Raw genomic sequence first — 12,854 nt, 5'->3', positions numbered from 1 at the left:
CACACACACACACACACACACACACACACACACACACACACACACACACACACACACACACACACACACACACACACACACACATATATTTTATTATTATTATTATTATTATTATTTATTCATCTGTAAATCTAACACAACCAAAGGAGAATTATTAATGAAAAGAAATTCCACATTGTATCGTTCCAAATACCCTCCCTGGGTGTCACCGTGGGGCTGTAGTGTAACCGTTCTTTACCCGCCACATTTATCATATATGTGATAATTATAGGTATTCTCCAGCCTTGGGGCATACTTGCCTACCTGACCCTCTCCATGAGGGAGAAAATGCTCTGTTCCTGGACTTTCCTGGTAATGTATGATTGCCATCACCTGTGGTGAGCTAGTTAATTGATAAGAAAGGTGTTTCACCACAGGTGATGGCAATCATACATTACCAGGAAAGTCCAGGAACAGAGCATTTTCTCCCTCATGGAGAGGGTCAGGTAGGCAAGTATGCAGTGTATTGGAGTCACTTGCGGCTCTTCTCCACACAATAGCGCAGGCTCTTCCATGATAACCCAGCTGCTAATTAGGTGTATCCTCCAAGGTTTGATGGCTACAAAATGGCGGCACCATATCAAGGCATTCTATGGGACAACATGGCCGCCCAACCAGGTGCCTCCATTTTGTCTACGCGTTGCCTATTCCGAGAGCTGAGTCTGGTACCGGGGATGGATGCCTAGCACAGGGTCATGTCCTTTGGAATAACGGTAGAGCTATGGCTGAAATGGACCTGTCACCTATACAAAGCAGAGGCAGCCATGTTGTGGTCTGAACCGGCATGCCTCCGATCGCTTATAAAAGGTGCAGATGTGTTGTCTCCCCAGGATCGCCCCTGTGTGTAGGCTTGTCCTGTGCGTTCTCTAGTACCAGGCGGTTCATTGGTCGTGCCCTGTATCCCCTATCCCAGCATACCGCCCATCAGTCACAAAATGGAGGCCAGATAAAGGAACAGGAGCATTTTATTGTTAAAAGTGACAGATTAATTATATCCAACATCCAGGCCAGTGAATGGAAAGAGACAGAGGAAGAAAAGGGAGGGACTGTGTGTACGTGCGCAGCGGCCCTGACTGCTGGACGCGATTATTATACAGCAGTTATACGGGGTAAAATAGATTTTGTTTATGGATAGAGTATAGGACAACATGGAGGGATGGAGCATGGTACAGCAGTCGGCGGTTCCGGTGTCACCCTGCAGGGTAGTGTTGGCTTTTCCTCTTCTAAGACCGATGGGGAATCAGTGCTGAGTATGAGCCATCGTATCCCAGGAGGAGGGAAGCGGCTGTATGTACAGTCCTAGGAGACAGCGGCGAAACTCCTGTGGTCATGGAGCCGTCCCGCCAAGAGAGCTGCGGCACTGTAGGGATTTGCGGCCATCTCTAAATCTGGCCGTGTGAGATTAATAGCGTGCATCTAAAACAGTCATAAAAAAAAAATGTAGTCTATATGAACAGCTGCACAGTGCCACTTCTCTTGTCCTGTATACTGTGTGTAATTCTCAGTACCTATTCATTCTATATATGTAGGAATAGCTGCACAGTGCCACTTCTCTTGTCCTATATGCTGTGTGTTATTCTCAGTACCTATTCATTCTATACATGTAGGAAAAGCTGCACAGTGCCACTTCTCTTGTCCTGTATGCTGGGTGTTTTTCTCAGTACCTATTCATTCTATACATGTAGGAACAGCTGCACAGTGCCACTTCTCTTGTCCTGTAAGCTGTGTGTAATTCTCAGTACCTATTCATTCTATACATGTAGGAAAATCTACACAGTGCCACTTCTCTTGTCCTGTATGCTGGGAGTAATTCTAAGTACTTGTTTATAATATTTATGTAGGAAGAGCTGCACAGTGCCACTTCCTCTGTCCTGTATATTGGGTGTAATTCACAGCACCTATTCATTCTATAAATGTAATAAGAACATCTACACAGTACCACTACTCTTGTCCTGTATGCTGGGTGTAATTCTAAGTACTTGTTTATAATATTTATGTAGGATCAGCTGCACAGTGCCACTTCCTCTGTCCTGTATACTGGGTGTAATTCTCAGCACCCGTTCATATAGCTATGCAGTCACAGCTTGCTATAGGGGAGTAAAGAGACCTGGAACCATGTTACGTGTGGCCCAGCAGTCAGGGGTATAGCATCTCTGGAAAATGTATGTAAGTATAGGGAAGAGGAGAGGAAGAATGCAGGGTGGAGGTAGAATTGAGAAGAAGAGAGGGTGGGGGGGTCTATAATTACCCAGGAGAATAAGAGACACAATGATGTATAAAATAACTGAGCGCCATTACATCCTGTAAGGAAAGGGTGAAAAAACTAAAGCATTCTCCACGGCAGCCATTTTGTATTCACATAAAGGCCACTAAACCCAGAAGAGTTCACATGCCCTGACAAGGGGTAAGATGACATTCTACCGTGCTTGCCCACGTTGTAGGCCTCCCCTCTGGCAGGCTGGGTGAGCCGTGAGAAAGCGCCCGCGTCCCCACCCACTTCTCCCACCATCCGGGGAATCGCAGACTTTCTCAGACATTCCGGGAGACTCTCCATGATTGCATACAACATAATCATGTTATTTGTCCAATAGCGGCTACTACTGCCCTCTGTGTCTGCTGACTCACAGGAAGTCTGCTGTGCATGGGGAAATTCTTCCCCCACAAGCATTAATATGAAGTCTATTTAGGTGTAATAGCTCTTGCAGATGGGGAATGTTAGTAGTAGCTCTCAAATACAATGCGTATTAAGGTTTAGTGGTCCGTTTAATGCTACTGAGGCAATGAAGAATCTATGCGAGATAAGGAATGAGGCCGAAGCAGTGTTGGCGCCATGACAACATGGCAGCCATTAGCAGTGCTGGCACCATGACAACAATGTCAGCCATTAGCAGTGCTGGCACCATGATAACAATGGCAGCCATTAGGAGTTCTGGCACCATGACAACAATGGCAGCCATTAGCAGTGCTGGCACCATGGCAGCCATATGCAGTGCTGGCACCATGACGACATGGCAGCCATTAGCAGGGTTTCTTGGCAATGTTATTCAGGATTTGGTGCTGTTGAGCTCTGTAAGCAATAACAAAACTGTCTCCAACGATTCTTCCGCGGCCATCGTCATTCACCTTCCCCATGAACAGGTAGCTGGAACCTATAAGCAAAGAAAACATACTCAGTACTACAGTCATTGTATTGATGCACCTGGCTGGACTTCTATTCAGCTGTTCTGACCACTCAACACTGACCTAAGCTCTCTGGACATCTGCAGAACATTGCTCTGTTCCATCTACCCTCCTCCAGATACATATTGGTATCATCAGATATACATCTCTCCACTCACCCATCACTCATTCACATTCCACCTACTGACCATGCCATCTTCTCCCCTTGGGTATCAGTGTTCCGATTCCTCAATGTCTTTATATATATATATATATATATATATATGTAGTCCAGTACATGCTCAGTGTCACTCTAGATTACCTTTCTTCAGGATGGGACATCTGGGGCACTCGTTGACAATCTGGACACTCATTGTATTCCCAGCTTCTTGGATGCTCAGATCTCCAGCCTTGTACGTTTCGATAATGTTGACGCTGGCCAGCAAAGTGTTCTCCACTTCGCCTTTAACGAGCGACTTTACCGTGCCGGTCACCACTTGAGAAAGGGGTAAAGACAAAGGTCAGCATGGACTACAGCATGGACTATGTGGAAGGATAAGGAGGTTGTGTGTTATGGTACAGATGAAATCCCACCAGAGTCCTAACAAACCCAGCTAATAGGAAACATTTTATAGACCTGGTCATGGTCTTCAAGGGTTCGGTCATCAATACTCTACCCACGACTGGCTTTTCTTTATATAATTTGATTTTCAAGATCTACACACTGACCCTTTGAGAAAGACATGAGCCAAGATCTAGCCATTCCAGTCATCTGGGGTAATTTAAGGTGTGGTGGGATCTAGTCATGGAGAGAGAATGGGTTCTGTTGACGGATGACAACTCCCTTCACTTCTATGGACACACAGTACAGCAAAGCTTCCAAAATGCCAGGTTTTCTTCATAATGGGAATTCTGGAGAACCCTCTAAAAGACCCAACCAGCTACCTATAACCCAATGACAAACTTAACAAAATGTAAATTTGATTACCGAACTGATTGGCACAGAAGTGACTTCCTAATGTTCCAGTCTTCCGGCACTTCTCAGGACACTTGCCCGCTGATCCTAAAATTGACAAGAAATTTGATCAACAAGACTCTCCTTGTCACAACCCACAAAACCACTTTGAGCGCACAGTCACCTGTCGCTCCGGCAGCTGCTGCTGTTGCTGTTGCTTTCAGTTTTCGTTTTGCAGCTTTCGTGGGTTTTGGTATTGAGACGGTCTTAGCTGTGGCCTTCTGGGTGGGTTTTGGTATTGGGGTGGTCTTAGCTGCGGCCTTTTGAGTGGGTTTCGGTGTCACCTTCTGCGTGGGCTTAGCTGTGGCCTTTGGAATGGGCTTGGGCTTCTGTGGTGCTTTTGTTCCAGCAGGACGGTTTGCGGATACGCTGCTTGTGGTGGGCTTCAGTTCCGGGAGATTTTTCTGCACCTCAGAGATGTCCTTCATCCGGTAGGTGGCCTCGAAGCCGTTGGCTGTTACGCTGAGGTCAGACACAAACTGCACCAGCATCTCGTTGCCATTGGAATAGATGGTTCTTAAAAATAAAATATCCACAGGTCAAAGGGCAGTACATCGTGGTAGATCACCATACTAGGTTTGACCACACGACAAATACCTACTCTCCCGCCATGTTCCGACTCCCAGGAAAGGTGACCGTCCTCCCGGATCACAATTCTCTTTCTAAGGTAGTGAGCAGTGATCTGGGGATATGACCAGGACCCACCCTCAGATGCAGACAGCAGAGATGAGGCAGCACCTTCTGTTGGTGAGTTGGATCGTTAAGGGTGCACAGGTGATTGGCTGTGCACAATCAGGGGTGTATTTACTAAAGTGCAGGCCTCCAGAAGGGGAGGTGTCGCCCATAGCAACCAATCAGATTCTACTTAAGATTTATCTAGCACCTTCTAGAATAGGGGTGGGCAACATGCAGCCCGCGGACCGATCGTGCCTGGCCCGCTGTGCCCCACCAGAGTGCAATGACAAGCGGCCCGACAGGCCGCTTGTCATTGCACTGCTCTCAGACGCGGCGCCGCTGAGGAAATCCCGGTCACGTCACAGGGTCAGCTGACCGGGATTTCCTCTGTTATCATGCGCGCGCTGGGCGGCACGGGGGCGGGCACTGCAGTGAGCAGGAGCGGCGGCTGAGAAGCGGCGGCCAGTGAGGAGAAGAAGCGGCGGGCAGCAAGTGGGAGCAGGAGAGGCCACATCAGCAGTGACTCCAGGCGGCAGCAGCAGCAGCGCGGATCATCGGACAGCGGGGATCGTCTGCCACTGTGACAAACAGGTAAACCCCCTGTCCAGCCAGCTCCTGGATCAGCGCTTAAGCAGCCATATAGGTTTAGGGGTGGGGAGGCAACGGAGTTAAAAACTGCAATATGGGTTTAGGGGAGGGGGGGAAAGGGGGGTAGGGACTGTCTTCCTTAATGTGTAAAAAGGGGACGCTGTCTGCCATAATATGTAAAAAAGTGGGACGCTGTCTGCTGTAATGTGTAAAAAGGGGACGCTGTCTGCCGCAATGTGTTAAAAGGGGATGCTGTCTGCCGTAATGTGTAAAAAGGGGACGCTGTCTGCCGTAATGTGTAAAAAGGGGACGCTGTCTGCCGTAATGTGTAAAAAGGGGACGCTGTCTGCCGCAATGTGTAAAAAGGGGACGCTGTCTGCCGTAATGTGTAAAAAGGGGACGCTGTCTGCCGTAATGTGTAAAAAGGGGGGCGCTGTCTGCCGTAATGTGTAAAAAGGGGACGCTGTCTGCCGCAATGTGTAAAAAGGGGATGCTGTCTGCCGTAATGTGTAAAAAGGGGACGCTGTCTGCCGTAATGTGTAAAAAGGGGGGCGCTGTCTGCCGTAATGTGTAAAAAGGGGACGCTGTCTGCCGTAATGTGTAAAAAGGGGGACGCTGTCTGCCGTAATGTGTAAAAAGGGGATGCTGTCTGCTATAATGTGTAAAAAGGGGACGCTGTCTGCCATAATGTGTAAAAACGGGGGCACTGTCTGCTGTAATGTGTAAAAAGGGGGAGCTGTCTGCCGTAATGTGTAAAAAGGGGACGCTGTCTGCCGTAATGTGTAAAAAGGGGACGCTGTCTGCCGTAATGTGTAAAAAGGGGGATGATGTCTGCCGTAATGTGTAAAAAGTGGGCGCTGTCTGCCGTAATGTGTAAAAAGGGGACGCTGTCTGCCGTAATGTGTAAAAAGGGGACGCTGTCTGCCGTAATGTGTAAAAAGGGGGACACTGTCTGCCGTAATGTGTTAAAAAGGGCACGCTGTCTGCTGTAATGTGTAAAAAAGGGCACGCTGTCTGCCGTAATGTGTAAAAAGGGGGACGCTATCTGCCGTAATGTGTAAAAAAGGGCACGCTGTCTGCCGTAATGTGTAAAAAGGGGGACGCTGTCTGCCGTAATGTGTAAAAAAGGGCACGCTGTCTGCCGTAATGTGTAAAAAGGGGACTCTTTTTGAGTATTTTGTGTGTGGCCCTCGAATATTCGCTGGAAGTGTTAAGCGCCCCCCCAGCTGAAATAATTGCCCACCCCTGTTCTAGAAGATAGTATTTAGTATCTGACTGGTTGCCACGGGCAACATCTCCACAAGTGCACAGTCTATAGCCGGATAAGTAAAGTGTCCAAATACTGGTTTTACAGGGACGCATCTTAATAACAGTGAATGAATTAACCACTTGACTGACACGCTGGGTTTAATTCAATTGATTATCACACCTGATCACCCATCTAAAGAGACGGAAGATCGCGGGGCGATATTCAATTGTGATCTCGCCCATAGAGGTTGAAGTGCTGGGCGTGATCACCAAAACTGCCACCCGCAGGGGGAGAGGGGTGTGCGACTTGAAATGCAGACGCCGGCAGCTATCGCCCCGGAACAGAGCCACAATTGAATAGCTCCGTTTGGGCGTCATCTAGTGGCTGCCGGCGGGATAACATTTGAACTCCGCCCATTGTTTTCACCAAATCTCACAGAAATTAATGGATTATTTTTTAAATTTAATAAAGTTTAAAAATATAGATTTTAGTATTTGATTTAAATAAAAAATACACTTAGTGGATGCCGTTCTCACGGCATTGTGGGGGCGTGATTTTAGGAGTGATGTCGGTGGTCAAGAACAGTATTAATAATAATAATATAATAAGGCCGCAGCGTAACGCAGGAATGGAGACATCTCTGTACCACACGTACTTGGGTGGAGTATCTCCGCAGAACTTCCCGATCTGTTGGTTGTTGTCCGTCTGTCCGCCATTAAACACGGCCAGGTAATCGTAGCGGCAGTAACTGTCGTCCTCGATGTCAAACTTCCCAAACGAGAGCTCGATCACCTGACAGAGACAGGACGCGGCGTCACCGCATGTACAACACGAGCGCACCGACATTCCGGCTCACTGACTCTTCCTCACCTGGTTTTTAGGGGCAACGATATGCCAGGAGCAGCTGACACCGCTGGGGTAATTCGTTTTTGGCCAGTTGGGACTCATTACGCTGCCCTGAGGCTTCTCCAGCTTTCCTCCACATAACAGGTTCTCTGCAACACAGAAATACCATCACTGGTGTCAGAGCCGCCAATACACCCTGCAGGGGGAGGGGCATATCCAAAGCTCCCTTCTGTCTGTGTCACCCTGCAGAGGGAGAGGCATATACAAAGCTCCCTTCTGTCTGTGTCACCCTGCAGAGGGAGGGGCATATACAAAGCTCCCTTCTGTCTGTGTCACCCTGCAGGGGGAGGGGCATATACAAAGCTCTCTTCTGTCTGTGTCACCCTGCAGAGGGAGGGGCATATACAAAGCTCCCTTCTGTCTGTGTCACCCTGCAGAGGGAGGGGCATATACAAAGCTCCCTTCTGTCTGTGTCACCCTGCAGGGGGAGGGGCATATACAAAGCTCTCTTCTGTCTGTGTCACCCTGCAGAGGGAGGGGCATATACAAAGCTCCCTTTTGTCTGTGTCACCCTGCAGGGGGAGGGGCATATACAAAGCTCTCTTCTGTCTGTGTCACCTTGCAGGGGGAGGGGCATATACAAAGCTCCCTTCTGTCTGTGTCACTGTGTCACCCTGTGTAGGGGGAGGGGCAGGCTCATAGGGGGTCATTCTGAGTTGTTCGCTCGTTGCCGATTTTCGCAACGGAGCGATTAAGGCAAAAATGCGCACGCGCATGGTACGCAGTGCGCATGCGCTAAGTAATTTAGCACAAAATTTAGTAGATTTACTCACGTCCGAACGAAGAATTTCCATCGTTGAAGTGATCGGAGTGTGATTGACAGGAAGTGGGTGTTTCTGGGCGGAAACTGACCGTTTTCTGTGAGGGTGCGGAAAAACGCAGGCGTGTCAGGGGGAGTGGCTGGCCGAAAGCAGGGCGTGTTTGTGACATCAAACCAGGAACGAAACGGGCTGAGCTGATCGCAATGGCTGAGTAAGTCTCGAGCTACTCAGAAACTGCTAAGAAATTTCTATTCGCAATTCTGCTAAACTAAGATACACTACCAGAGGGCGGCGGCTTAGCGTGTGCAATGCTGCTAAAAGCAGCTAGCGAGCGAACAACTCGAAAGGACCCCCATAGCTCCCTTCTGTCTGTGTCACTGTATCACCCTGCAGGGGGAGGGCAGGCTCATAGCTCCCTTCTGTCTGTGCCAATGTATCACCCTGCAGGGGGAGGGACAGGCTCATAGCTCCCTTCTGTCTGTGTCACCCTGCAGGGGGAGCGACATACTCATAGCTCCCTTCTGTCTGTGTCACTGTGTCACCCTGCAGGGGGAGCGACAGGCTCATAGCTCCCTTCTCTGTGTCACCCTGCAGGGGGAGCGACATACTCATAGCTCCCTTCTGTCTGTGTCACTGTGTCACCCTGCAGGGGGAGGGCAGGCTCATAGCTCCCTTCTGTCTGTGCCAATGTATCACCCTGCAGGGGGAGGGACAGGCTCATAGCTCCCTTCTGTCTGTGTCACTGTGTCACCCTGCAGGGGGAGCGACAGGCTCATAGCTCCCTTCTCTGTGTCACCCTGCAGGGGGAGCGACATACTCATAGCTCCCTTCTGTCTGTGTCACTGTGTCACCCTGCAGGGGGAGGGGCAGTCTCATAGCTCCCTTCTGTCTGTGTCACTGTGTCACCCTGCAGGGGGAGGGCAGGCTCATAGCTCCCTTCTGTCTGTGCCAATGTATCACCCTGCAGGGGGAGGGACAGGCTCATAGCTCCCTTCTGTCTGTGTCACCCTGCAGGGGGAGCGACATACTCATAGCTCCCTTCTGTCTGTGTCACTGTGTCACCCTGCAGGGGGAGGGGCAGTCTCATAGCTCCCTTCTGTCTGTGTCACTGTGTCACCCTGCAGGGGGAGGGCAGGCTCATAGCTCCCTTCTGTCTGTGCCAATGTATCACCCTGCAGGGGGAGGGACAGGCTCATAGCTCCCTTCTGTCTGTGTCACCCTGCAGGGGGAGCGACATACTCATAGCTCCCTTCTGTCTGTGTCACTGTGTCACCCTGCAGGGGGAGCGACAGGCTCATAGCTCCCTTCTCTGTGTCACCCTGCAGGGGGAGCGACATACTCATAGCTCCCTTCTGTCTGTGTCACTGTGTCACCCTGCAGGGGGAGGGGCAGTCTCATAGCTCCCTTCTGTCTGTGTCACTGTGTCACCCTGCAGGGGGAGGGACAGGCTCATAGCTCCCTTCTGTCTGTGTCACCCTGCAGGGGGAGGGGCAGGCTCATAGCTCCCTTCTGTCTGTGTCACCCTGCAGGGGGAGGGACAGCCTCATAGCTCCCTTCTGTCTGTGTCACTGTGTCACCCTGCAGGGGGAGCGACAGGCTCATAGCTCCCTTCTGTCTGTGTCACTGTGTCACCCTGCAGGGGGAGGGACAGGCTCATAGCTCCCTTCTGTCTGTGTCCCTGTGTCACCCTGCAGGGGGAGGGGCAGGCTCATAGCTCCCTTCTGTCTGTGTCCCTGTGTCACCCTGCAGGGGGAGCGACAGGCTCATAGCTCCCTTCTGTCTGTGTCATTGTGTCACCCTGCAGGGGGAGGGGCAGGCTCATAGCTCCCCTCTGTCTGTGTCACTGTGTCACCCTGCAGGGGGAGCGACATACTCATAGCTCCCTTCTGTCTGTGTCACTGTGTCACCCTGCAGGGGGAGGGGGAGGCACATAGCTCCCTTCTGTCTATGTCACCCTGCAGGGGGAGGGGCAGGCTCATAGCTCCCTTCTGTCTGTGTCACTGTGTCACCCTGCAGGGGGAGGGGCAGGCTCATAGCTCCCTTCTGTCTGTGTCACTGTGTCACCCTGCAGGGGGAGGGACATACTCATAGCTCCCTTCTGTCTGTGTCACTGTGTCACCCTGCAGGGGGAGCGACAGGCTCATAGCTCCCTTCTGTCTGTGTCACTGTGTCACCCTGCAGGGGGAGCGACAGGCTCATAGCTCCCCTCTGTCTGTGTCACCCTGCAGGGGGAGCGACATACTCATAGCTCCCTTCTGTCTGTGTCACTGTGTCACCCTGCAGGGGGAGCGACATACTCATAGCTCCCTTCTGTCTGTGTCACTGTGTCACCCTGCAGGGGGAGGGGCAGGCTCATAGCTCCCCTCTGTCTGTGTCACTGTGTCACCCTGCAGGGGGAGGGGGAGGCACATACCTCCCTTCTGTCTGTGTCACTGTGTCACCCTGCAGGGGGAGGGGCAGGCACATAGCTCCCTTCTGTCTGTGTCACCCTGCGGGGGGAGGAGCAATCCTCCAGCCAGTGTCTTACCATTGAGATGAGGGGCTCCGGCACTGTACCAGGCTAGGAAGCCCCGTCCTCCGCTTCCTTCATCAGTCCCCATCTCCAGCATCATTTCAGGGCCGGTAGACATGAGAGCACCGGGGCGGAATGTCCCGCACAAACGCGCCAGCCGCTGGGAGCTCTCGCTGCGCCCGTTGTACACGTTGAGATAGTCGTAGCGGCAGGTGGGGTCTGACTCCATGTCCAGCACACGGAAGGACAGTATCACTATATGATCCTCCGGGACCTGAGACAGAGACGTCACATTGTTATCACATCTCCGCCCCCTGCGCCGTATTCTCTGCATCTGACGCTCTGTCACCCTCTCATTCCTCCGGCCTTCCTCCCTGACCGCTTATCTCTCCTCCTTCTCTGTCCCTCTCTTTCACTCCCGCTCACTCTCTCTCTACCTATGTCTCTCACTCCCCCTCTTTCTATCTCTCCCTCTCTTTCTCTTCTCCTCTTCCTGTCTTCCTTCCTCTTTCTCTCTCTGTACCTATGTCTCTACCTACCTCTCCTCTCCCTCTTTCTATCTCTCCCTCTCTTTCTCTTCTCCTCTTCCTGTCTTCCTTCCTCTTTCTCTCTCTGTACCTATGTCTCTACCTACCTCTCCTCTCCCTCTTTCTATCTCTCCCTCTCTTTATCTTCTCCTCTTCCTGTCTTCCTTCCTCTTCCTACCTATGTCTCTACCTACCTCTCCCTCTCTCTATCTATCTCTCCCTCTCTTTCTCTTCTCCTCTTCCTGTCTTCCTTCCTCTTTCTCTCTCTGTACCTATGTCTCTACCTACCTCTCCTCTCCCTCTTTCTATCTCTCCCTCTCTTTCTCTTCCCCTCTTCCTGTCTTCCTTCCTCTTTCTCTCTCTGTACCTATGTCTCTACCTACCTCTCCTCTCCCTCTTTCTATCTCTCCCTCTCTTTCTCTTTCCCTCTTCCTGTCTTCCTTCCTCTTTCTCTCTCTGTACCTATGTCTCTACCTACCTCTCCTCTCCCTCTTTCTATCTCTCCCTCTCTTTCTCTTCTCCTCTTCCTGTCTTCCTTCCTCTTTCTCTCTCTGTACCTATGTCTCTACCTACCTCTCCTCCCCCTCTTTCTATCTCTCCCTCTCTTTCTCTTCCCCTCTTCCTGTCTTCCTTCCTCTTTCTCTCTCTGTACCTATGTCTCTACCTACCTCTCCTCTCCTTCTTTCTATCTCTCCCTCTCTTTATCTTCTCCTCTTCCTGTCTTCCTTCCTCTTTCTCTCTCTGTACCTATGTCTCTACCTACCTCTCCTCTCCCTCTTTCTATCTCTCCCTCTCTTTATCTTCTCCTCTTCCTGTCTTCCTTCCTCTTCCTACCTATGTCTCTACCTACCTCTCCCTCTTTCTATCTCTCCCTCTCTTTCTCTTCTCCTCTTCCTGTCTTCCTTCCTCTTTCTCTCTCTGTACCTATGTCTCTACCTACCTCTCCTCTCCCTCTTTCTATCTCTCCCTCTCTTTCTCTTCTCCTCTTCCTGTCTTCCTTCCTCTTTCTCTCTCTGTACCTATGTCTCTACCTACCTCTCCTCTCCCTCTTTCTATCTCTCCCTCTCTTTCTCTTCTCCTCTTCCTGTCTTCCTTCCTCTTTCTCTCTCTGTACCTATGTCTCTACCTACCTCTCCTCTCCCTCTTTCTATCTCTCCCTCTCTTTCTCTTCCCCTCTTCCTGTCTTCCTTCCTCTTTCTCTCTCTGTACCTATGTCTCTACCTACCTCTCCTCTCCCTCTTTCTATCTCTCCCTCTCTTTCTCTTCTCCTCTTCCTGTCTTCCTTCCTCTTTCTCTCTCTGTACCTATGTCTCTACCTACCTCTCCTCTCCCTCTTTCTATCTCTCCCTCTCTTTCTCTTCTCCTCTTCCTGTCTTCCTTCCTCTTTCTCTCTCTGTACCTATGTCTCTACCTACCTCTCCTC

The 12,854-nt window shown here is 50.7% G+C and overlaps 1 protein-coding gene across 1 annotated transcript in view; it reads right to left on the bottom strand.

The window, feature by feature from the left end:
* Positions 1-986: 986 nt before the first annotated feature.
* PCOLCE (procollagen C-endopeptidase enhancer) overlaps positions 987-12,854 on the bottom strand; it is a 29,023-nt gene continuing 17,155 nt past the window's right edge. Inside the window, exons 3-9 of the mRNA XM_063930727.1 lie at positions 10,920-11,178; positions 7,596-7,720; positions 7,381-7,517; positions 4,338-4,729; positions 4,187-4,261; positions 3,521-3,694; positions 987-3,188 (exon numbers count right to left, since the gene is read on the bottom strand). Of these exons, the coding sequence (XP_063786797.1) occupies positions 3,058-3,188; positions 3,521-3,694; positions 4,187-4,261; positions 4,338-4,729; positions 7,381-7,517; positions 7,596-7,720; positions 10,920-11,178 (1,293 nt within the window). The 3' untranslated portion in view covers positions 987-3,057. The remainder of the gene's footprint in view (positions 3,189-3,520; positions 3,695-4,186; positions 4,262-4,337; positions 4,730-7,380; positions 7,518-7,595; positions 7,721-10,919; positions 11,179-12,854) is intronic.

This window comes from Pseudophryne corroboree, chromosome 6 (genome assembly GCF_028390025.1).
Source record: "Pseudophryne corroboree isolate aPseCor3 chromosome 6, aPseCor3.hap2, whole genome shotgun sequence".
Classification (NCBI taxonomy): Eukaryota; Metazoa; Chordata; class Amphibia; order Anura; family Myobatrachidae; genus Pseudophryne; species Pseudophryne corroboree.
This window is presented reverse-complemented; position numbering and strand designations above follow the sequence as displayed.